The following is a 27,057-nucleotide window of genomic DNA, read 5'->3' on the forward strand; positions in this document are numbered from 1 at the left end:
CAAATGAAAAATACACTTGTGTCCTTGTGTTAATTGTTCATTTTTCCTCTTGATATATGCTGAGGAAGGGCATGTAACAAAAATAAATGCTGCACATCTGCTCTCTTGGATCTCCGTGGTAGATAAAACATGATAAAGTGCCCCTCAGTGCCCTTCCAGTAAAGAAGTCATGATCCAGTGTTCTATAGGGTGGCTCTGGAATTGAGAATTGAGAAGAATAGCTCAATAACACAGAAAGGGAAACCTTCTCCAACCCTAACCAAGTGTTTTTTTACTAAACCTAACCATTCCTTAAAGGAATAATCCAGGTGTTTTGGACATTAAATTGTATTAAATACTTTAGTGCAGTGATTCCCAACAGGGGTGTCGAAGCCCTCTTGATTTTAAGGGATGTAATAAATCTAATGTGTTAAATATACATGAATCAGAATTTAATTCATTAGGACGACAAAAACAACTAAATAAGGGCTACATTAAACGTTTATTTATTTATTTAAATAGAAAATCACTATAGAAAAGTTTAAAAATAAAAGCTTTATCGCGAGAATAAGAACATTTATAACATCCCTCCTGCAGTATACACAGGTAACCTCACCTAGCAGTAACCTCACCTAGAGGTAACCTCACCTAGTGGTAACCTCACCTAGCGGTAACCTCACCTAGTGGTAACCTCACCTAGCGGTAACCTCACCTAGTGGTAACCTCACCTAGCAGTAACCTCACCTAGCGGTAACCTCGCCTATCGGTAACCTCACCTAGTGGTAACCTCACCTAGCGGTAACCTCACCTAGCGGTAACCTCATCTAGCGGTAACCTCACCTAGAGGTAACCTCATCTAGCTGTAACCTCACCTAGCGGTAACCTCACCTAGCGGTAACCTCACCTAGCGGTAACCTCACCTAGAGGTAACCTCACCTAGCGGTAACCTCACCTAGCGGTAACCTCACCTAGAGGTAACCTCACCTAGCGGTAACCTCACCTAGCGGTAAACTCATCTAGCGGTAACCTCACCTAGTGGTAACCTCATCTAGAGGTAACCTCACCTAGAGGTAACCTCACCTAGAGGTAACCTCACCTAGAGGTAACCTCACCTAGCGGTAACCTCACCTAGCGGTAACCTCATCTAGCGGTAACCTCACCTAGAGGTAACCTCACCTAGTGGTAACCTCACCTAGAGGTAACCTCACCTAGCGGTAACCTCACCTAGCGGTAACCTCACCTAGAGGTAACCTCACCTAGTGGTAACCTCATCTAGAGGTAACCTCACCTAGCGGTAACCTCGCCTAGCGGTAACCTCATCTAGCGGTAACCTCACCTAGCGGTAACCTCACCTAGAGGTAACCTCACCTAGTGGTAACCTCACCTAGAGGTAACCTCACCTAGCGGTAACCTCACCTAGCGGTAACCTCACCTAGAGGTAACCTCACCTAGTGGTAACCTCATCTAGAGGTAACCTCACCTAGCGGTAACCTCGCCTAGCGGTAACCTCACCTAGCGGTAACCTCACCTAGAGGTAACCTCATCTAGAGGTAACCTCACCTAGCGGTAACCTCGCCTAGCGGTAACCTCACCTAGCGGTAACCTCGCCTATCGGAAACCTCGCCTATAGGTAACCTCGCCTAGCGGTAACCTCACCTATGGGTAACCTCACCTAGCGGTAACCTCACCTAGCGGTAACCTCGTCTAGCGGTAACCTCACCTAGCGGTAACCTCACCTATCGGTAACCTCACCTAGCGGTAACCTCACCTAGAGGTAACCTCACCTAGTGGTCTTCTTCTGTGTTTTTTTTTGTCTTTTTTGGTTATTTCGTGTCTTTTTTGGTCATTTTGTGTCTTTTTGCATCCTTTAGCCCAACATAAAATGTGATTTTGAATCTTTTAATTTACTCTGTAGTTTTTATATCAGTTAAAACCTCCTTGTAGTTGCTTTAGTCCTTCCCTGACTCCATATTATTGTGTTTCTGTCTGACCTGTGTTTTACCCTGCTGCGTTGTTGCCTTTTGGAAAAAAACAAAATTGAAGAGAAGAGGATGATAAAAAAAAGAGGAGAAAAGGAAAATTGGAAGAACCAGGAATGAGAAAAGAGATAAGTATAAAAAAGAAAAGAAAAAGGGAGGCAAGTGATGGGCCGAACTAGAAATGACCACAGGAAAGGAGGAAAGGGAGGTGGTCAGAAAAAGATTAAAAGAGAGAAGATAAGGGGGAGAAAAGTGATGGAGATGAGAGAAAAGAAGAGAAGAGGGAGTGGTAAAGGAAAAGCAAAGCGAGGGGAGCGAGGCGGCCAAGAGGAGATCTGTGGAGGATTAAACATCAGCTCATGTGAGACTGATTCTCCCTCATGACAGAAGACTGACAGCTGGAATCAAAACCACACCGAGCAGCCCGCTTTCCACATCTCTCCATCAGCCTCGCTGCTGTCTTTCTGTTTCCTTCTCTCTCTCCTTGGTTCCTCTTCTCTCCTTGGTGGTCTCCTAACTCAACATCATGCCCAGCCATATCTGCCTGTGTGTTCTCCAGAGTCATCAATCATCTGCTAGGGATCCATAGGTGGAGATCAAACTCTCCTCCATCGTGTTTTCATGTCTGCTTTAATGCAGCGAGCCGACAGCACCAACTAGAGCTGGATCAGCTCCACTCGCTGCAATTTAGCACATCGGGGAGTCCAAATGGCACAAAGAGAGAGCTGTGAAGAGTCCAACAGCCAGAATATTGGGATGTGATCTCAGTTAACTATAATCATCTGACCTCTGACCTCTGAGATATCTTGAGACTGGTCTTCCCTCAAAAACATCAATATAGTGCGTTTGTACACTGTAAAAAAAACTGTTGTTTTTACGGTAAAATACCAGCAGCTGAACTTTACCGTAATAAATTCGGTGCAACTTTTTCTAATATTACGGTAAAATGATATTAGCACTGTTGATTTCACATTTAAGATTGCCATTTTATTCCATATTTTACCGTAAAAAATAAAACGTTTTTCCATCAAAAGAAACGCTGTTTGTCATATGGCAGATATTTTATAAATGCTGCATAGATTAAAGATTTTACCATTAAATATTACAGTATATTTCTGTTAGAGATATGGTGATTCGTACATTTAACAGTGTGAAAATGTATTTTTACAAAAAATAAATGCTAAAAATTACAGTGATGGCTTGTAAATATGTTAGCATATTTTTTATATTCACTGTGCCAGTGTATTTTACAGTGAAGTAATGTATTTTTCCCCCCCAAAAAAGGAAAAAAATAGTGTTTTGTCTGATATATACATTTAGGGTGTTTCATTGTTACTGAAACTGAATTAACCCATTTATCATTTTACGTCTTTTACTGTCATGGTTTAGCAGTTTTTCACCGTAACATCTACAGATATTTTTAACAGTGTACAGGCAGCAAAATATGACTCACATCCTCCGCCACCATGTTGCGGATCTTTATCGTTAACGGAAATAAAAATAAAAACGAGAGTTTTATTGGATGAGGATTGGTAGATGGTAATGTCAATCATTACATATTAATATTATTACTTTGTTTTAGTTATTTTGTCTTTATTGGTCATTTTATGTCTTTTTTTTTCATTAATTTTGTGTCTTTTTTTTAAAGTAATTTTTTCCTCTTTTTTTAGTCAATTTTTGGTAATTTGGTGTCTTTTTCGACAATATGGCCACGTGTTGCATTCCAAAAAAAATACATGGTAGCATAAGGTGTTTTTGTTCATAAAAAAAGTGAGCCACTTTGTATTTTAATGATTGACATTATAATCCACCAATCCTCATCAATCATCAAAAGGAGCCACCAGTCAGTCAAAGGTCTGGAGAAGGTGTTTTAATATTAACCGTTTCCATGGTTTCCTTCACCGCTATGTAGAGATTATAAAGTTCATTCAAAGTAAAGCATATTAAGATCATAACTCATATACAACAACTTCCTTACTCACTACTAATAATCAATAATTCTGAGGTTATTGAGGGAAAACTCTTAGTTAATGTCTTACTGGTTGTATAATAAGGCCATGCAGAATAAGGCATTAATGACTACTGAATAATGACTCATTAAGAGACAATATGTTACTGATTTACATGCTAATAAGCAACTAGTTAATGTTGAATAGTTGAATTAAGAGCATTGTTAATTAGAATAAAATGTAAAATCAGACTGATAGCCAAGTTTGTGTGGAGAAAAAGATCATCTTGTGTCTTTTTTAGTCATTTTGTGTCGTTTTTTGGTCATTTTGTGTCTTTTTTAGTCATCTTGTGTCTTTTTTTGGTCAATTTGTGTCTTTTTTAGTTCTTTTTGTGTCCTTTTTAGTCATTTTATGTCATTTTTTTTGTCATTTTGTGTCTTTTTTTTGGTCATTTTGTGTCTTTTTTAGTCATTTTGTGTCTCTTTTGGTCATTTTGTGTCTTTTTTTGGTCAATTTGTTTCTTTTTTAGTTCTTTTTCTGTCCTTTTTAGTCATTTTATGTCGTTTTTTGGTCATTTTGTGTCTTTTTTTTTAGTCATTTTGTGTCTTTTTTTGGTCATTTTGTGTCTTTTTTAGTCATTTTGTGTCTTTTTTGGTCATTTTGTGTCTTTTTCTGGTCATAACTCTTAGTTTATGTCTTACTGGTTGTATAATAAGGCCATGCAGAATAAGGCATTAATAACTACTGAATAATGACTCATTAAGAGACAATATGTTACTTATTTACATGCTAATAAGCAACTAGTTAATGTTGAATATGTGTTCCCTAATATAAAGTGTTACCATAATATCATGCCAATGTTGTGTTAAAGATTTTTCTGTTGCCTCCATTTGGTCCAAAATCATTGAGACAAAGTTTGACTGTAATGAAATAAAGGATAACTCTCCTTCTTACTTGTTACCTCAGTTAACATCTGAAGTTTTCATTCTGTAAAATATGCAACAAAGATGATAAAGCAGAGTAGTCTTAAGGGTGTATGCACTCATAGTACTTTTACAGTGATATTACAGAGGTTTTCGTTTTTCATTTTCAAGAAAACTTGGCATTTTTCCAATAAAGAACCAAACATAAAATGTTTTTTTCCCATTAGAGAAGCTTTGATGCACTTCAACTTGTTCCAAAGTGATGAAACTTGGACGCTGGAAGAAGCAGCAGCACAACAACAAACCTCTGTATGGTCCCAAAGTCAAACCAGCTGCCCTGCAGTTTGATCGGCTCTGAACTGAGGTGGAGGTCTTTTGCAATTCAGGGTGGACCTGATCCGCTGCCAGCATCAATGTGCTGCTGCACAAAGGTACAGATGCTTTGTCTTTATTGGATCAGATGCTAATCTCTCACGTACTTCTGCTAACTTCGTCAGAAAGAACTCCTTCAGTCCAGCGTTAGAAAACAGCAGAGTTACTGTGACACTCTTTCACAACATGGGAACATGTAGATTGCACTGTAAAAAAATTCTGTTGCTTTTACAGAAAAAAAACTGCAAAAAAAAAAAAAACCCAGTACAAATGTAAAGAACTTTACAGAACAACTTAATAAACAATAAATAATAACTGAATGTTGATTTACTGGTATTCAATGCACAATAAGCAAAATCTGCATGTAATTTTGTGCATAAATAATGAGTATAAAAGCAGCATCATCCTGTTAAATTAGCAGTAAAGGACGCTATAATCTACAACTTTAAAATGTTTTTTTTTCTTCTAATTACTACAGTTTTAGGATGTAAAATTTACAAGTTGTTCTGTAAAGATGTTGACATATGTACTGTATGTATATGTACTCTTACGTAAATATTCTGGTAACCACAGCTGCCAGTTTTTTTTCTGTAAAAACAACGGGACATTTTTACAGTGTGGGAAACAGCACTGAAATATTAAATTAAAGGAGATTCGGGGAATGTTCTTTAACTCAAAATTCTAACTAACTTTGGTGCCATTTTCAAAATTAACCCCTTTATCAAACATGCATGGCTGCCTAATTTTACAGTGTATGTAACCATGGCAGCAGACAACACTTTAAAAAAATGGATGTTGCTTGAAAGAAGATTTAAATGCTAAAATGTGGATGTTTCAAACATCTTTAACACAGCAGCACAGAAAATCTATACAATCCCCAAATTCTAGAGATCATCCTTGAGTCCAAGCGGCAAGTTGCGCCAAATTTGTTGGTGGTGTTCAGGTGTTCCTGAGACCTTTACAAGAATGGGACAGTTAGCTTGACCTTTGACCAGTAAAACCTAATCAGTTCATCCTGGAGTCCAAGTGAATGTTTGTGCAGAATTCAAATAAATTCCCTAAAGGTGTTCCTGAGACATTGTGTTCACGAGAATGGGACCGACGTGAGGGCATAGTGAAGTTGACCGTAGACCATTGAAACATAATCAGTTCATCCTTGAGTCCAAGTGTATCTTTGTGCCAAATTTGAATAAACTCCCTAAAGGTGTTCCTGAGACATTGTGTTCACTAGAATGAAATGGACGTGAGGGCATAGTGAAGTTGACCGTTGACCATTGACACCTAATTAGTTCATCCTTGAGTCCAAGTGGCAAGTTGCGCCAAATTTGTTGGTGGTGGAGACCTGTACGAGAATAGGATGGACGTGAGGTCACAGAGACCATAAATATCTAATAAGTTCATCCTTGAGTCCAAGCAGCAAGTTGCACCAAATTTGTTGGTGGTGTTCAGGTGTTCCTGAGAGCTTTAAGAGAATGTGACAGGCATGAGGTCACAGTTAACTTGATCTTTGACCAGTAAAACATAATCATTTCATCCTGGAGTCCAAGTGGATCTTTGTGCCAAATTTGAATAAACTCCCTTAAGGTGTTCCTGAGACATTGTGTTCACAAGAATGAAACAGATGTGAGGAAGTTGACCGTTGACCATTGAAACCTAATCATTTCATCCTTCAGTCCAAGCAGCAAGTTGCACCAAATTTGTTGGTGGTGTTCAGGTGTTGCTGAGAGCTTTAAGAGAATGGGACAGGTGTGAGGTCACAGTTAACTTGACCTTTGACCAGTAAAACCTAATCAGTTCATCCTGGAGTCCAAGTGTATGTCTGTGCCAAATTCGAATAAACTCCCTTAAGGTTTTCCTGAGACATTGTGTTCACAAGAATGAAACGGACGTGAGGTCATAGTGAAGTTGACCTTTGACCATTGAAATCTAATCAGTTCATCCTTCAGTCCAAGCGGCAAGTTGCGCCAAATTTGTTGGTGGTGTTCAGGTGTTCCTGAGACCTTTACAAGAATGGGACAGGCATGAGGTCACAGTTAACTTGACCTTTGACCAGTAAAACCTAATCAGTTCATCCTGGAGTCCAAGTGGGTCTTTGTGCCAAATTCGGATAAACTCCCTTAAGGTGTTCCTGAGACATTGTGTTCACAAGAATGAAACAGACGTGAGGAAGTTGACTGTTGACCATTGAAACCTAATAAGTTCATCCTTGAGTCCAAGCAGCAAGTTGCACCAAATTTGTTGGTGGTGTTCAGGTGTTCCTGAGAGCTTTAAGAGAATGCGACAGGCATGAGGTCGCAGTTAACTTGACCTTTGACCAGTAAAACCTAATCAGTTCATCCTGGAGTCCAAGTGGATCTCCCTGGAGGTATTAATGAGACCTCCATGTGAATGAGATGGACGTAAGATCACGGTGATCATAAATATCTAATCAGTTCATCCTTGAGTCCAAGTGTATGTTTGTGCCAAATTTGAATAAACTCCCTGGAGGTATTAATGAGACCTCCATGTGAATGGGATGGACGTAAGATCACGGTGATCATAAATATCTAATAAGTTCATCCTTGAGTCCAAGTGGATGTTTGTTTAACACATAATGCCTCTGGATAGGGCTCAAACCTGAGCAGTGGATATAGAAAAAACCCCTCATGTATTTCTTGCAGAGGAGAATAAACAACATCGGGGCTCTACAAACAAGAAGAGTCTGATAAATGAATGTTCTGCTTCAATATTGCAATGATGGATTACTCTCCCAGGCAAGTCGTGTCTCTGAGAGTTTGTTTTGAAGCAATTAATGAATAGAGAGAAGTCTGTTTTTCCAGTGAGAATGTAATATCTATGCCATCCGTTCGGGGCCTTGAGTGCTGGTGATTAGCTATGGAACTGGCTGGAAAATTTTAAGAAATTATCCTTGTGTGGAGCTGAAGGAATAGTAAAGACCTTGTGCAGGAACGTAGCCTCCATTAGTTTAATGAGGATGGCTAAATTGCATGACACCATGGAAACATGTATTGTCTTATTTAGAGGGCAACAGAATGGGTAAACTGGAAAAGCTCCGCATGACAAAAACAATCCACTGAGTGGAATATTCCTGTGTGTTTGTTGCCCAGGACCAATGCTGATTTCCATGAAAACACTGCCATAAGTTCCATGGTAGTTACTGTATCTTGCTAGATACAAGACCTTTTGCTGTAAGGCTTTTTATCTGATTGGAATATTCTTCAATATTTTCTATATCTCTGTATCAACCACTAACTGATAAGAGACATCAGTAGGGTTTTCTTTTTGTGAGCAGTAATGACTTAATCTTTCCTTGAGATTGCAGCAGTTCCTGTTGCGTCACAGAGAAATTTCTGTCAATATGATCGTGATTAACTCTTTCCAAAGACTATAAACTTTGATGTTGTACCCAAGCACTATCCCCATGCCTGAAGGTTTGAGTTTGTGGCCTGATAAGAACTTTGTTTGAACTTTAAGTCTAAGTAAACATTATATCAACACATTACAGCCCTAAAATGTTTCTCTCAACCACAGAAAGTCATGGCGGATACTTGAGCACCGATCTTCTCTGTTTATCGGCCTGACAGCACAGATTAGGGGACGGGACAAACATTTGTTGTGGTGCGCGGTGGAACAACGTGGTAATGGTGGGCTGACACACACTATTTGTTCAAAGGGCACAGGAAGAAATTATGTTCCAAAATTCCAAAACAGAAACTGAAAGGTCACATTTGCCATTAAAGTGATATTTCATTGTTGCTCCCCTGCATTAAAGTTCACTTGTCCTCCTGCAGTCACTGTACATTAGCGCAGCCATTACACTAATGGTGGACTTTCCATTTCTTTACTCCAGTATAAGCCTGCTGACAGTAAAGCTAGATTACCACCCTGGCAAAGTGGCTAATCGCGCCTGGGCAGAAACACAACACTGGGTTGTTGTCTACACGGGACATCATGTTCCTCCATCTATCACCATTCAGGACTTCAACCCTCTTTAAACTGCAGATATGTGCATGCATATGGTGCATTCAGGGCCTTCTGCTAGTTAGAATCAAGACACAAAGTAAGGTGCAAGGCAGAACAGGTTGTATTTAGCCTCTGAATTAGTCATAGCTGTGTTTTGGGCTTAAAATGAATCCAACCAATCAGAGTGTCATGTCCCTTTAAAAAGACAGGTGTGCCAAGTTATTTTTCAACTCCATGCCTTAACCAAAATATGTTTTATTAAAAATAAAAAAGTAATGAACTGTAATGTAAACCACAACCAACATATTGAGAGTTTTTTGTCCTAAAAGCCTAAATTTGGTGCTTCTTGCACATTCTTATGCCACTATTCCATCTGAATCATTGCATATTTTAATGAGTTATTGTAAAGTTAAATAAGGGTTATTCTGTTTTATTTAAGGTGTCTTATTTTGACAGTTTTCTTGTAAATTCTGTGTTGGACTCTGCTAACACATCTATGTGCCCTTATTTTGAAAGCTACATGTGTTTCAAAGATGTGCATATTATAGACCTAATATTATAAAGTAATGTTATATTTTAGTCTTAATATCATTTATCTCATTTTTTTACTTCATCACTATCTAGATAATGATTTCCCTTTCAAATAAACTTCTAATAATTTCTATTATTTTTATGTTTAAATTAATATATATATATCCAAAGCTGACTGTGGTCAGTGTAATTACTGCTTGGTTTTGAGTTGGATTTTGTGGTTTTTATGTAATTATTTATCTGAAATAAAGCAAAATTGAAATCTAAAACTTTGTCACAAGATAAAACAGACATCAAGTAGTTAATTTTAACTAAATTTTGACCAAAAATGTAGCTACTGCAGTTATGTGTGTGTGTATATATATATATATATATATATATATATATATATATATATATATATATAGTGGTTCAAAATGTTGTTCCAGTAAATTGAAGTAAAAAATAATAGTTATCAGGTAACTTAGGGAAGGTTGTGATGAAAACAGTGATACCAACATGGCATGGTTAACATTTCTAAAGTGGTAAAATGAAAAATATTCAAAAACTGACTGAACAGCCCAAGTCTCCAAAGGGTTAAGGCGTCTTATTTTGACAGTCTTCTTGTAAATTCGGTGTTGGACTCTGCAAACACATCCATGTGCCCTTATTTTCAAAGCTGTGCATATTATAGACTTAATATTATAAAGAAATGTTATATTTTAGTCTTGATCATTTATCTTACTTACATACACCACTGACATGCATATTTTACTCCTTCCTAGATTCCTTATAGAAACTCATGACTGTTTAATGTGTCTGGGTGTGCAGTACTACCTTGTGATGTCATGGTGGAAGTGTTTTTAAACAATGTGGACTCACTCACACCTAAAAAAGACCATTACTGCTGAACCTACGGCTCATATTTACTATAACAGCACTAATAAAGAAAATGCTCACCTGCTTCTTCAGTCTGCAGCTGATTAATGAGCCTCTCTGCTCTCACTAATACAGTTTATTCTCTCATTAGGCTACAACAAACTTTGCTGCTCACAGGGAACTGTACCAGTCTACGTTATGGATTGGGCCATTACTGCTAGAATAAACTGCTCCTGTTCTTCAGCTTCCACTCATACGTACAGTATATACCTGCAGCCAAATCAGCTGTGTGTCCTGTTATGGATGACAGAGCTGCACAGATTAGATTATAGATTTCCTCCTTTTAGTGAAAACATGAGGGAAAACACACCTTAATGAGCAAATTTCTGATTTAAGTGCTCGGAAAGAAGGTGTGAAGATTTAACCCTCTGGAGTCCATGAAAGCGCCAGAGCACAGCTTCTTGTTTTGGCTTTTCCACAAGTTTCCATGTCCAATTTAATGCATAAACCCCTTATTTTGCAAAGGTAAAAAAAAAAAAAAAAACCTTGAAGTGTATTTACATGATTTTACTCTTTTTGCAGAGATTTTTCAAATTTAACTTTGTGCATTTAGCATTTGTAATAAAATCTTTTGTGTTTACTGTTTTTTTGTTGGTGTTTTTTGTAATTTCTTTGTGTTTTTTATGTGTTTTTTATACATTTTGTGGGGTTTTTTTTGTATTTTTATTGTGTTTTTGGTGTGTTTTGAGAGTGTTTGTATGTGTTTTTTGTAATTTTGTGTGTGTGTTTTTTTTGTTCAAAATGTTGATCCAGTATGTCAAAATGAAAAAATAATAGTCAGGTCATATAGGTGAGGTTGTGCTGAAAACAATGATACCAACACGTCATGATAAATATGTTTAAGTGGTTTATACAGGCAGAATGAAAAGAAGTCAAAAACCGACAAAATAGCCCCAAACTCCAAAGGGTTAAACATGATTTATGTTGAAAAATACTGTAAGAAACACATTGATTTCCATGAATATCATACTGTCATATGGGTGATTTGTTAATATCAGTATGATACATTGTAAGATTAATTTGTTTTGCACACTCAGAGCAACATTTGAACACAATGCAGACATACATTCTGTGCACAGCTGATTTTTTGTATGATATGAGTGTGTCGTCTAGAATTCAGTCCAAACTAAATCTATCATTATTATTATTGGTGTACGCCATCTAGTGGAGGCCTTAAAAACTACAGCTGAAATGGAGTGATGTGTAAACATGGGCCTGTATGTGTATGTATGTAAAATAAACTCACTTTACATTGAGTATTGTTGAGTTAACGTATTTAGTGTATTTAGTGTATTTAGTGGATTTGGTTGTACAAATTTGGAGGGATCATTTCTTTTGAAGGACTTTGTCATGACAATTTCCCCATATTTCACTCCAAATTTTACACAAAGAGCCAGAATAAAATAGGCTAATCTATACATAATATCATGAAGCTATATAATATTGTAATTTTAATTTTTATCTTACCTTATTTTTTATTTTATTTTATTTTATTTTATCTTACCTTACTTTTTATTTGTTATTTTATTTTTATATTAGCTTACTTTTTTATTTTTTATTTATTTAATATATTTAATTTCTAAGCTGCCTCCAGTGTTTCCTCAGTTTGAGCTTTGTTTGCAATGGGATGGAGGGTGTTTTCTTGTTTCTATGTTTTGTTATTATTATTATTATTATTTTTTTTTTCTTCCTTTTTTATGTGAAGCACTTTGTGTTACATCTCTCTTGTATGAAAAGTGATCTACAAATAAAGTCTGATTGATTGATCAGATTGACCAAGGCTAAAGTTTTCCTCTGACAGCAGCAACATGCAGTGTATTTTATTTTAATCTCTCCTGTTTCACCTTTGGACGGAGATTTCTTCCAGGTGGTAGACTGGATAAAACAAATTAGGCTCATGTGGCCACATGGTGCTGACAAATTGGCCAGTTTATAGTTTGAGCCAGAATAAATAATGAACAGTGGCCAAAAGCTGCCAGACAAAACCAATGACTTCCTCATTACCGTCTCAAAGCATCAACAGTCTCACTTTCTGCTTCAGTGACTGTTGAAAACACAGAAAGAGCTGCACTGCAACAACCAACGAACAAAAAACGAGAAATAAATAACTAGAATGAAGCAAAAACATGCTTGAAACAAGTCAAATTATCTGCCAGTGCAGTAAGTAAATGTTTCTTTTTAAGAATTCTTTAAGTAAGTAGAAATATCTAGAAACTGGAAAAACCAAAGATGTCTTAAAATAAATACAAATATACTTATTTCAAGCAATTGTGGCTTGAAAAGCCCGACTGTAGTAACATTAAAATAAACCAGAAATACTTGAAACGAGCACGTTTTTTTCTCATTTCAGTATCTGTGGGTAGATACTGGTGGTAGAAAATGCTTTTGAAATATCATTTAAACTCCATGCAACTAAAACTCTCAACTGGAGCCAATATTTTAGGTAAAAACTCACCATATTCAACAGTTGAATAGATTGAAAAGCATGAAAAAGCTCACAATGTCAATCCTAAAAACAAGTCTTTACACAAGACTGAAATCCCTGTGAAGAGGTTATTCACTCATTTTAGTTACAAAAAGACACGTTCTTAAAATGATCACACAAAGCTATGGTCAGTAGGTAAATTATACTCAAAACAAGATAATTAAGATACTATTGGTAGATAGAAGAAGAAAATACTTGGTAAGATTCAAGTTTTTTGCAGTGTGAATGACACCGATCCAAGAGAAAATCATCTTTTGGTCACTGCATGTGCCAGCAAGCAGACAGTCAAGTATCTACAAAGTATAACTAAACAGTTGAGAAAACATTATTTATGTTTTTTATATTTTTTTCAGCCAAACTGGCATCACTGGTTGCCTGGAAACATCTATTTCAGAACTCTCCAACTGTTGCTACTTGTTTACCATCAACAGCCAACCAGACGTGCCTGTCTCCACCTTGGTTTATCATCAATGGGATGTACCTGTCTCCACCTTGGTTTATTATCAATAGGACGTACCTGTCTCCACCTTGGTTTATTATCAATAGGACGTACCTGTCTCCACCTTGGTTTATCATCAATGGGACGTACCTGTCTCCACCTTGGTTTATCATCAATGGGACGTACCTGTCTCCACCTTGGTTTATCATCAATGGGACGTACCTGTCTCCACCTTGGTTTACCATCAATGGGACGTGCCTGTCTCCACCTTGGTTTATCATCAATGGGACGTACCTGTCTCCACCTTGGTTTATCATCAATGGGACGTACCTATCTCCACCTTGGTTTATCATCAATGGGGGGACAGACGTACCTGTCTCCACCTTGGTTTATCATCAATGGGGGGACAGACGTACCTGTCTCCACCTTGGTTTATCATCAATGGGACGTGCCTGTCTCCACCTTGGTTTATCATCAATGGGACGTACCTGTCTCCACCTTGGTTTATCATCAATGGGACGTACCTGTCTCCACCTTGGTTTATCATCAATGGGACGTACCTGTCTCCACCTTGGTTTATCATCAATGGGGGGTCAGACGTACCTGTCTCCACCTTGGAGTGGTCGGTCCTCTCCGTCACCTTCTCCTGGCTGATGAGGTAATCAACGATCCTCACGCCGATTGGTGGTTCGGTGTGGTTCCACTCCATGATGACCAATGAGCTGCTGGGCTCGTAGGTGTAGGACAGTTTCAGCCTGGCAACAGAACGACAACACAGAGATGTAAAACCACTGAGTGAAACATGCTGTCAGCAGAATGTTCTCATTACTGTAATTGACAGTAACATCGTCCCCCTTGTGTTCTGCAAAACTGCAACCCAATGAAAACACATTCTGCAAACACTTCTGTCAACAGAAAATACAGCCGTTTATCCCCTGATGTCTGACTCGGCTGACTTGAGACTCATGTGGACTCATGTGGTTTTCATGCCAACCAATCAATGGAACAGCTCATTTCATTGATTAACAGTCTAAAAAAGAAATCAATGGCCACTATAATCATGGCCCACTGAGCACAGACACATAGAACATGACCCCCCCTCACTAATCTAACCATGGCTGGAATATTTGTTTGCAATAAAATCCTGTCAACACATGCATGATGCATCCCAACGACACATTACTAGAGTCCACTGTAGCATGAGATAGACTTCTGGTAACACGTTATATCAGGGAACACATATTCAACATTAATTAGCTGCTTATTAGCATGTAAATAAGTACCATATTGTCTCTTAATGAGTCATTATTCAGTAGTTATTAATGCATTATTCTGCATGGCCTTATTATACAACCAGTAAGACATTAACTAAGAGTTTTCCCTCAATAACCTCAGAATTATTGATTATTAGTAGTGAGTAAGGAAGTTGTTGTATATGAGTTATGATCTTAATATGCTTTACTTTGTGTGGACTTTATAATCTCTACATAGCGGTGAAGGAAACCATGGAAACGGCCAACAGTAAACACCTTCTCCAGACCTTTGACTGACTGGAGGCTCCTTGAGATGATTGATGAGGATTGGTGGATTGTAATGTCAATCATTAAAATACAAAGTGGCTCACTTTGTAGAGTAATGATTGACATATCCACATACACAACAACTTCCTTACTTACTACTAATAATCAATAATTCTGAGGTTATTGAGGGAAAACTCTTAGTTAATGTCTTACTGGTTGTATAATAAGGCCATGCAGAATAAGGCATTAATAACTACTGAATAATGACTCATTAAGAGACAATATGTTACCTATTTGCATGCTAATAAGCAACTAATTAATGTTGAATATGTGTTCCCTAATATAAAGTATAACCAACTTGTGCCAGTTGACTGATGGATGGTGAAGGTAATATAATTATTCATATTAAAGGGTACTAACATGGGCTGGGGGAGGGGGGCGCAGGTGGGAAGTCCATCTGAACCAAAAGCGCTGGAATCACAGCGACACCAGTCATCGATGACATCACCCTTCCCTGAACACCACAACATGCTCATCATGGCCTCCTGGAGAGCCTGAAGGGAGAAAAAACAACTGTGAACCATACATGTCATGCACATGTAAATAGTTATAACCAGAGAATTAAACATGGCTCAATGGTCTGTTACCAAATATTCCCTGTATATGTTTGTCAGGTCTCTCTATTAGACCGGAGGACAGACAAGGCATTCTATTAGCATCAAGGTTATTATAGCTAACGAAAACTAACGAAATAACCAAAACTAGAATTGAAAAAACACTTTTGTTAAAATCTTAAAAAGTAACTGAAATAAAAACGAGAGTTTTTAAAAAAACGATTACTAACTGAAACTGTATTTTGTGGTTCCAAAACTAACTAAAACTAACTAAAATTATAGAGAAAATGTCTTTCATTTTCGTCTTTGTCAACTTTTTTCATCCCTAAACCTTTTTGGTTGATATGAAATCTATTTCATCTATCTGGTTTTATGACTTAATAAACTTATTGGGGCTGAGATGGATCAGACAAAGGAAATAAAGGAAACATTTATACATCCTTACTAACTTCCTTACTTACTACTAATAATCAATAATTCTGAGGTTATTGAGGGAAAACTCTTAGTTAATGTCTTACTGGTTGTATAATAAGGCCATGCAGAATAAGGCATTAATAACTACTGAATAATGACTCATTAAGAGCCAAAATGTTACTTATTTGCATGCTAATAAGCAGCTAATTAATGTTGAATTTGTGTTCCCTAATATAAAGTGTGCCTCTGTTTTTCAGAGGACAAGAACTGCTTCTGGGACTATCACTGCAAATAAATGCGGATGTGCACACAGACTTCATGTAAATAATGTAAATAAATGTCAAAGTTCATAACTCTTCATAACAACATGACTGAGATCATTATTCCTGTTATATATTGGTTTGGCAAAAGCAAAACCCTGCAAATGAATCCTTAGTTCTGTATTGTTGTTCAGACAATGAGTGGAAATACAGGAGATCTGCTCCCCATTAAGCCCAATGTTGCAATATTACAACATTTCCGTAAAAACTTACTAAAACATACAATTTTTGAAAACACTCCATTTTCATCCCCAAAGGCCTCCTACAACAACATCTGAATGGTTGAAGAACATTGTTTTTTGCGTTTTTCTATATTTGGGTTTTACAGGGTTAATACTGACTAATTAAGAGCTAATATGTTACTGATCTGCATGCTAATAAGCAACTAACTAATGTAGAATATATGTTCCACACTGTAAAAAATAATCTGTTAAATTTACGGTAAATTACCGGCAGCTGTGGTTGCCAGAACTTCACCGTAAAAAATACAGTGAGTGAGTTTTCTACTGTAAATTTAAATGTAAATATCAGCAAAAACTGTAATTTAGACTGAATATTATCATTATTTTTAGGGTCATTGTGACATCATGGCATTTCTCCATTAACTTTACATGAAAATGTTATATTTTTACAACAAAACTGTGTGGTTCCTACAGTTCATGACAGTAAAAGTAAAAATTGTGCTATTCCTTGATTTACGGTAATTAAAAGTGTCTACTACACTGTAAAAAAAAATCTGTGTAATTTACGTTAAAATACCGGCAGCTGTGGTTGCCAGAACTTCACCGTAAAAAATACAGTGAGCGTATGTAAATGTAAATATCAGCAAAAACTGTAATTTATACAGAATAATCCCATTACTTTTAGGATAATTGTTTCATCATGGTATTTCTCCATTAACTTTACATGAAAATTTTATATTTTTACAGCAAAACTGTGTGTTTTCTACAGTTTATGGCGGTAGAATTTAAAGTTTTATACTATTGTTTGATTTACAGTAATTAAAAGTATCTACTAAGGCATGGGTCTCAAACCCAGATATTTTGTGGCCCCCACCTTGATATGGAAGTTTAATGTGAGTTTTATATGAATGGCACTTTACCGTGTTGTGTGTGGAAGGTCCCTTTAGTTACTTTTTTTGTGTGGTAATTTTGTGTCTTTTTTTTGGTAATTTTGTGTCTTTTTTAAATACTTTTGTGTCTTTTTTTTAATAATTGTGTGTCTTTTTTTGCAATTTTGTGTCTTTTTTAGGTAATTTTGTGTCTTTTTTGGGTCATTTTGTGTCTTTAAAAAAATAATTTTGTGTCTTTTTAAAGTAATTTAGTGTTTTTTTCTGTCATTTTGTCTCTTTTTTGGTAATTTTGTGTCTTTTTTTTTTTAAAGTAATTATGTGTCCTTTTTTTTGGTCATTTTGTGTCTTTTTTACGTAATTTAGTTTTTTTTCTGTCATTTTTTTTCTTTTTTGGTCACTTTGATACTGACTCCAGCGGCCCCCAGATAATTTGAGTTTGAGACCCCTGTACTAAGGTGATGTACAATGTTTAATTTTACGACCTATTTCTGATGCAATTTGACAGTTTTTTACTGTAATTTAAACAAACATTTTTTACAGTGCAGACATTAGACAGTCCCAGACAGTGAAGATAGACCTGGTCCCCACCTGGTAGGTCTCGTTGTTGGACACCAGTTCGTAGATGGGAGCAGCCTTGGTGATCTGCAGCAGGACGGGCTCCGACTGCTGGCGGCCCTGCACCACCCTGGGGCTCATGTGGCAGAGGTGGCAGGAGCGAGGGCACTGGCCTTGGCTGTTACAGTCCATCCGGACGCCGGCCGCCATGCGCTTGGCCCCGGTGTCCAGCAGACTGGCGATGTAGGCGGGGTAGGTCAGCGTCCGGGGCTCCTTGTCTCGCTCCTCCGACTCCTCCGAAGGGGAGTTACCTGGTGGACACAAGGAAAATATGTTGGTTAGCTTTTGTTACTCTTTACTGACATAATTAGAAATCCACGAAAGCTCCGCAGCTCTTTGACTTCTTCACAACCTGGTCTCACAGGAATCCGTGAAATAGCCACGGATTTCGCTTAACTCAAAATCCGTGGAATAGCCACGGAATCGCTCAAATTTCCGTGAAACTGACACGGATTTGGCTACAATGCAAGTTAATGACAGTCATATCCCGTGGCTATTCCATGGATATTTGTTCCTATTGGTTTGTTCCAAGTCACGTGACTTTCAAGGTCCCGGCGGTCAGAACAAAAAACATGGTGGACAGTTCTCTCATTTTTAGTGAAAAATCAATATTTTGACTTAGTTTCTGCATAAAAATGGATTTTGATCACATTTGTAGCAAATTTGAGCGATTCCGTGGCTATTCCACGGATTTTGAGTTAAGCGAAATCTGTGGCTATTTCACGGATTTCTGTGAGATCATGTTGCTTCTTCATGAGGTAAAAACGTTCAGCAGCATGTTTCCTGCTGCAGCTCAACTCTAAAGTTTCCATGTCACATTTAATGCATCAACTCTTTTTCAGCAAAGGTTAAAAATCACCTCCAAGCGTAACATCATTTTACTTTTAATTTTACTTAGATTTTTCAAATTTTGCAGTGTGCGTTTCAATATTTTTAATGCAATCTTTTGTGTTTACTTTTTTTTGTGTTTTTTGTAATTTTTTTAGTTTTTGTGTTTTTGATGTGTGTGTTCTGTGTGTTTTTATGTTTTTTTGTAATTTTTTGGGGTGTGTTTTTGTGTGTTTTCATGTGTGTTTTGCTTTTACTTAGATTTTTCAAATTTTTGCAGTGTGCGTTTCAACATTTTTTAATGCAATCTTTTGTTTTGACTGTTTTCTTTGTGTGATTTTGGGGTATTTTTTGTGCTTTTTGTAATTTTTTGTGTGTGGTTTTTGTGTGTTTATTTGTGTTTTTTGTAATTTTGTGTATGTTTTTTTGTGTGTGTTTTTTGTCTTGTGTGTGTGTGTTTGTGTGTTTTGTTTGTCTTTCAAAATGTTTATCCAGTAAGTCAAAATGACAAAATAATAATCAGTTGAGGTTGAGCTGAAAAAGATGATACCAGCATGTCATGGTGATCATGATTTAAGTTGCATATACAAGATAAATATATCTATAAATGTATATTTAAAATATATAAAAGAGTCAAAAACCAACAAAGTAGCCCCAAACTCCAAAGGATTTAAAAAAAAAGAAAGAAAGCCCTGAACACACGGAAACTCACAGAAAAGCAACACAATTTGTTATAAGCAAAGATGATTAAAGTGAAGTATAAAAAACAAAACAAAGAATCAGGTCTAAAGCTTCATATTGTTGCTCACATTTATAAAGCAGATGGATGGTGAGGCCACATATTCCTCTTAATTAGATTAGGGAGTAAGAGAATGACAAAAAAAACACTGAACTGAGAGATTTTTGTCCTCTGCAGCAAGTCGCAAAACTACAAAGCATTAATGTGTTCCCATATCTCCTTCTGGAGACTTTAGCTCCTCTACATCACAGACAGAATACATGAGCAGGAGAGTAAATATTTGGGCCACAGCTTCAGCTACAGAGAGCTTAGCGTTCCCTCTAGCAGAGGAGGTGAATGGGGATGTCTGTACGCAACAATGAAATGTTTGCATTGTATTAATGTGACTATTGCTGCTACAGGCTGTTCCAGGCCTTTGTGCTCAGTCTATGATACTTGGTTTAAACCTGAGGCTGGCAGTTTTTGGAATTTGGCGTCATTGGGCAAATTTCCATAATAACTTTCCAGCATTTTAGCATATTGTAATTGAAATGGTCTGAGAGAAAACTAGACTTGGCTGTTAGGATCTTGACAATTAGCCTGAGACAAGAGACGATGGCCAATCAGGTCATTTCAGAGAGAAGGCATCCCCTATTGGGGTCATCCAAATGTTACCCCATGCTGAGAGTTGTCAAGTAATCTGGAGGTTATTTGAGATCCCTATTAGCCATACACCAACAAAATGGTATGAGACTGGAAAACCAAGGGACTTACCAGCATTAGAGCATGCTGGAGAAATCGGTACTTACCCAACATGATGTAATACACAAGGGCACTGTGACACTGGGGTGATTTTACTATTCATGATGATCTGTTATATGCATGACATTGTATTGACCGCTGTTGGTCTGATAATGAATGTAGAAATGATTGCACTATATGAAATAAGTAATGATTTTTATGTGGAATAATATTAACATGTTGATGTGATTAAATGATTTGACTGTTGAGTTAAAATACAATAATAATCAGTATAATAATATGTGTGGTAACTGAAGTAATCCTAAGAGATGATATGACTACCGGAAAGACTGATAGATTGCGGGGAGCATAGAAGGGAGCATAGAACCCATTTGCAGAAAAAGGGTCCTATGCTCCCCGGTATGTATTGCTACAGGGGAACATAGGACCCATTTTTAGAAAAAAGGGTCCTATGTTCCTATGTTCCCCGTTTTTCCCAAAAATGGTAAATGGACCTGCACTTATATAGCGCTTTTCTAGTCGCTTTGTGACCACTCAAAGCTCTTCACACTACAGACTGACTCATTCCCGTACACACACATTCATACTGGTGGCAGAGGCTGCCCTAAACGGTGCCACCTGCCACCATTGGGAATTCCTTCACACACTGATGAACGCAGCATCGGGAGCAATTTGGGGTTCAGTATCTTGCTCAAGGATACTTCCACATGTTTTATGTTTTTATGTTTTATTAAAGGATCCCCATTAGCTTGTGCCGTGGCAGTTGGCTAGTCTTCCTGGGCTCCACATTCCAACCAGTAATACTCAACAGTCCTACAACAACTTTAACAGTAAAAATACATTCCTAAATACATTAGAAAAGTGCAGCACAAAAGTTCATTACAAAATGCAGCACAAATTTAAAAGACAGTTTGTAGAATCAAACCATTGAATTATAGCCATTTGGATTAAATGTTTAGGAATAATTGGTCAAATGCATTTGATCAGAAAACAAATAAAATACAAAAAAATAAAAAACAATCCAGCTTTAACCAGTATCATTGATTGTAATCCTGGACATCATGAATCCAGGCAAACATCTCTTCTATAAAGAGTAGCGTCCTTTCAACCAAAATAAACAAAATTTTTTTAAATAAACCCCCCCAAAAAATATAATAAGCCCAACACCTAACATTTACAACTGACAACACATGTAGGCTGCCATGGTCGGGGATCGAACCACCAACACTCCGATTGGCAGACAACCCGCTCTACCAACTGAGCCACAGCCGCCCCTGCTTGAGCTAAGGTGGTCCTATGTTCCCCGTTTTTCCCAAAAAGGGTCCTTTGTTCCCCGCAACCTACCAATGTTTCCGGTAGACTCTCAGCAGCCAGCAGGCCTACCGTCTCATGGCCACCTTAGGTCAAGCAGCACTAAACTTACATTATCACAGCAGCTACTTTCTGCTTACTTTACATTCATCTTTTGGCTTTTTAAATAGGGTTAGGGTAGGGTTAATATGAAGGGTTAGGGTTAATAATAAGGGTTAGGGTTAATAATAAGGGTTAGGCCTATTTGCCATGGAATTCGTCAGTAATGGTGGAAAAGTAACAGACTGGGGAACATTCCCTTTTTGGGAAAAACAGGAATAAAAGGGTCCTATGTTCCCCAGTCTCATACAAAGAGGGGAACATAGGACCCGGGGAACATAGACATGCTCCCTCGAAAACATAAAACAGCTACAAAGAGATTAAAAACACCTCAAAAAGCGTCATATATCAGCCATTTATATTTTGGGATACTTTATCTGATTGAGGACGACTGATCAGGTGATTGACACATGCTGAGCGTCACCACAGCCAAGCTTCATTATCACATGAATTAAAATTCATGAAAGAGTAAAGCAGCTTGTGAAGGAATAAAGAGTCAGTGAGCAGTTATTGACCCCGGGAGTCTGATACTCCAGTAGAGGAGCTGCTGGCTGAGTTTAAAGAGACTCTTGTTTCCTGTCTGTGACTCTCTAAGTGGTCAAGAGAGGCTTTTCACACAATGTTCTGGAGGCTCATTTTCTCTCTGTTTGTCCTGTGCAAAACAACAGCATTACTGCAGAAAGTAGTGTCTTGTTTGGTTTTAGTGAATACTGGTAACAAGTCACCATGAAGTATCGTCACTGCTGCAGCAGATGTTGATGCAAAAGTCAGTAAAGTGACTCAAAGAGGCAAAGAGGTTCCATTTGAGGAGCAAAAGGTTATTAAGGCTGATATAACTGACACTTTCACCTCCTTATATAGACTTTACATTTCTGTGTGTTTATATGTGGTTGTGCTGATTTTTCAATGCTTTTTCACTTTCCTGAAATACAGAAAGTGGCAGATTTGTTTAGAACAGCTATTCTCAACCTTGGGGTCGGGACCCCAATTGGGGTCGCGAGATGATTTCTGGGGGTCGCCAAATCATTTTGGAAGTCAGCTCTGTCTCCACTGTGTTAAAGTGTTCATGTGTTTTAGTCTTTTTGATCTTTTTTTGGTCATTTTGTGTCTTTTTTGGTCATTTTGTGGTAAATTTGTGTCTTTTTTGGTCATTTAGTTTCCTTTTTTTGGTCATTTTGTGGTCAATTTGTGTCTTTTTTGGTCATTTAGTTTCCTTTTTTTGGACATTTTGTGTCTTTTTTTAGTCATTGTGTCTTTTTTGGTAATTTTTTGTCTTTTTTTGGTCATTTTGTTTCTTTTTTGCTCATTTTTGTCTTTTTTTTTATCATTTTGTGGTCAATTTGTGTCTTTTTTGCTCATTTTGTTTCCTTTTTTTGGTCATTTTATTTCTTTTTTGGGTGATCTTAACTGTGCGTGTGAGATTGTGTTCAGTGAGCGGGGGTCACGGACAACATGCATGTTAAATTGGGGGTCGCGACTCAAAAAGGTTGAGAACTACTGGTTTAGAAGTCGGGGGCCATGTTTGATATGGAACCCAGTAGGTAGCCCAAATCCAAGACTGAAGATATTTGAAGCCTAGGATGAAAATACAAAAACATCACAGTCACAGCAAAGAGCTCAGAGGGACAATGTTACAACAAAACCCTGATACCTGGATCCTAAAATCCCTGTCTGGGATCCTCATCCCACAACAAATAACAAAAAGCATCAGGAACAAATCAGATGTTTGAAGCAAACCGAAGAACAGCATCTAACCATAGACAACCATAATAATAATAATAATAATAATAATAATAATAATAGTTAGTGGAGCTGAATTCACAGCAGATGTTGGTTATTAGAGCTGATGGCTGTGCAGCAGAGTGGAAGTGGTGTTCCTCAGGGTCCTAGCATGTCGCCATGCTACTAGTATGATGGAAGAAAAACACTTTTACTTTTCATAACTAACCCTGATTGGATGGCTATCATAACAGTGGGTCTTTAACTGGCAGCAGGGCCAAATTGAGTGACACAAATTGTGTTGTGTCGTGTCCTGTCTAATCACCCGTTACACTATTGGCCACAGTGATTGCAATGGTTTGCCTTTCTCCAAATGTTGCTTCCATTTTCACCTCAGGCTGATGTGTTTTGTTTTTTATAGCTTCTTATTCTAGGAACATGAAGCTATGGTCAGTATGTAAATTATACTCAAAACAAGATAATTAAGATACTATTGCTAGATAGAAGAAGAAAATACTTGGTAAGCTTCATGTTTTTTTGCAGTGAATTCATTTGAAAGTAGGCAGTGCCTTAAGGAGGATGCTATGGTCAGTAGGTGTTTTTTTGTTGTTTTTTTTGCAATTTCTTTGTGTTTTTATCTGTTTTTTGTAAATTTTGTGTGTTTTTGTATTTTTATTGCGTTTTTGGGGTGTTTTGATTGTGTTTGTATGTGTTTTTTGTAATTTTTTGTGTGTTTTTGGTTTGGTTTTCATGTTTTGTTTTTTACGTGTGTTTTTTTTGTATTTTTTGTGTGTTTTTGTGTGTTTTTTGTGTTCAAAATGTTGATCCAGTTAGTCAAAATGAAAAAATAATCAGGTCATATAGGTGAGGTTGTGCTAAAAACAATTATACCAACATGTCATGGTAAAGATTTTTAAGTGGTTTATAGAGGCAGACTGAAAAGGAGTCAAAAACTGACAAAATATCCCCAAACTCCAAAGGGTTAAGGAATACCAGTCTTCCCTTGAGTATATCCATGATATATTTCTATGCCCTGCTTTGTACATTTTAAGTAAGCTGCCGAGGGTTCAGTGTGATAATATTTCATTGTCCGTTTGGCCGTCAGGTGTCTTCAGGCCGAGCTGCTCGTCCATTTTAATTCCCCCCCGTGGTCCCAGCTGACACTGAACTAAACCAAAACTAAACTGAACTAATCATTGCCAATCTTCTTTGCCCTAAAAGGCGCCCAGCTGTCCTAATATAACTGCCACATTCAATTTCCATCTGCCAGGAGGTGGCAAGTGAAGACAGAATGATGAGGGCTGATTAGTGGGAAGAGAGCCAGTCTGACAGCGATAGATTAAAGTTTGGCCGGTCAGGAGTGCAAGGACATCGACATCCCTGGCAGCATACCGGGGAACGAGTCTGAGAATGCAATTAGTTTGTTTCACAACTATACATTTACTTACTGTTTTAGACAACACGGGATCCAGATATTTTCCTTTCTTCTTGTGTTTCTCATTGATTTTCTTCATCTACCCACTTACACACATTACAAACAAAAGGCTAATCTTCTCCCTTATTGCCTTTGATTAGTCCGCTAGAGTCCCTCGTCTTCCAGGTTTTATGCTAACACACTGAAGTCTCCCAGGGTCGAGATGTGGATTCCCACAGTTTGATTTCATTCTCCTCCTCTATCAGACCTCATTTACCTGCAAAACCCCTCTGGTTGGTAAAGGCTCATCTGTCCATTTGTCTCAGTGACCCGAGGCCTGAGGCAGCCTGGGGAGCGTGTCTATGTTCCCCGACCAGGTCCTATGTTCCGTCCCCCGGGTCCCGGTCTGGGAACATAGGACCTGGTCGGGGAACAGAACATAGGAACTGGGGAACGGAACATAGGACCCGGTCGGGGAACAGAACATAGGACCCGGTCGGGGAACAGAACATAGGACCCAGTCGGGGAACAGAACATAGGAACTGGTCGGGGAACACAGGACCCGGTCGGGGAACAGAACATAGGACCCGGGGAACGGAACATAGGACCCGGTCGGGGAACAGAACATAGGACCCGGTCGGGGAACAGAACATAGGACCCAGTCGGGGAACAGAACATAGGAACTGGTCGGGGAACACAGGACCCGGTCGGGGAACAGAACATAGGACCCGGGGAACGGAACATAGGACCCGGTCGGGGAACGGAACATAGGACCCGGTCGGGGAACAGAACATAGGACCCGGTCGGGGAACAGAACATAGGAACTGGTCGGGGAACACAGGACCCGGTCGGGGAACAGAACATAGGACCCGGGGAATGGAACATAGGACCCGGTCGGGGAACAGAACATAGGACCCGGTCGGGGAACAGAACATAGGACCCAGTCGGGGAACAGAACATAGGAACTGGTCGGGGAACACAGGACCCGGTCGGGGAACAGAACATAGGACCCGGGGAACGGAACATTGGACCCGGTCGGAGAGCAGAACATAGGAACTGGTCGGGGAACATAGGACACAGTTGGGGAACATAGGACCCAGTAAGGGAACATAGGACCCGGGGTACGGAACATAAGACCCGGTGAACATATGACCCAGGGAACATATGACCCGGTCGGGGAACATATGACCCGGTAAGGGAACATAGGACTCAGTAAGGGAACATAGGACTCAGTAAGGGAACATAGGACTCAGTAAGGGAACATAGGACTCAGTAAGGGAACATAGGACTCAGTGAGGGAACATAGGACTCAGTGAGGGAACATAGGACTCAGTAAGGGAACGTAGGACCCGGTCGGGGAACATAGGGATGACCCCGGCTGCCTGCTAACACTGTCAAGAACAAGATGCACACACATCTAAAGAGACCCGCCACTGGAAAGGGAATTACAAACAAACCTGGACTGTTCTGATTTTGTTGCATTTACATACACATGAGCTCAGGGACGTCCACCTAAACAAACACCTGCTTATGTTGTTTCCAGTCTATTACTGGATCTGGAGGCAGCGTGTTCTCAGGGGACACTTTCATTCATTACATCCAAGTGTTAAATTTCCCAGGTCGGTTGTCATTTGTCTCCGTTTACCATATTAGATATTCGTGGTTTGTTATGTGCTCCCTGTGCTCCTATGTTGAGTAATTTGAATATTGCTTTTACCTTTGTCTGGTCTGATTGTCAATTTATATAAAAATCCCCGGAGCAGCATTCTAATAGGAACCAGAGGTTTGTGTGGTTGATTTGTTCCTGTGTGTTGAGTGGCACCATTTTCTTGGCTTCATTTTTGTTATTTATTTTGTATCTTTTGGTGATTTATGAGAAGTGTTCCAGTTTACCAATATGTGCTTGGCTCAGGGTCTACCTTTCTTTCTTTCTGTTTCGCTTTTTGTTTTCCAATATAAGAAGCCCCATATATCTGACCCATGGGTTTTAAGATAGATGGGCTTGCTTATTTCTAATTGTTCCACAAAAACAAAAACTTTTGGTTTGTAAAACTTTTTAGGAAATTACAAGCGGTTTTACTTTGTACTTTAACAATGTGGTCAGGCATCGCCA

At 38.3% G+C, this 27,057-nt stretch overlaps 1 protein-coding gene across 4 annotated transcripts in view; it reads right to left on the reverse strand.

Moving 5' to 3' along the window:
- Window positions 1–27,057, reverse strand: part of astn1 (astrotactin 1) — a 679,871-nt gene that overhangs the window by 60,738 nt on the left and 592,076 nt on the right. For all 4 annotated transcript variants that reach the window (XM_059344320.1, XM_059344318.1, XM_059344319.1 and 1 more), the window contains exons 18-20: window positions 18,067–18,344; window positions 15,479–15,612; window positions 14,142–14,293 (exon numbers count right to left, since the gene is read on the reverse strand). In XM_059344320.1, the coding sequence (XP_059200303.1) occupies window positions 14,142–14,293; window positions 15,479–15,612; window positions 18,067–18,344 (564 nt within the window). The remainder of the gene's footprint in view (window positions 1–14,141; window positions 14,294–15,478; window positions 15,613–18,066; window positions 18,345–27,057) is intronic.

The sequence above is a fragment of the Centropristis striata genome, chromosome 11 (assembly GCF_030273125.1).
Source record: "Centropristis striata isolate RG_2023a ecotype Rhode Island chromosome 11, C.striata_1.0, whole genome shotgun sequence".
Taxonomy (NCBI): domain Eukaryota; kingdom Metazoa; phylum Chordata; class Actinopteri; order Perciformes; family Serranidae; genus Centropristis; species Centropristis striata.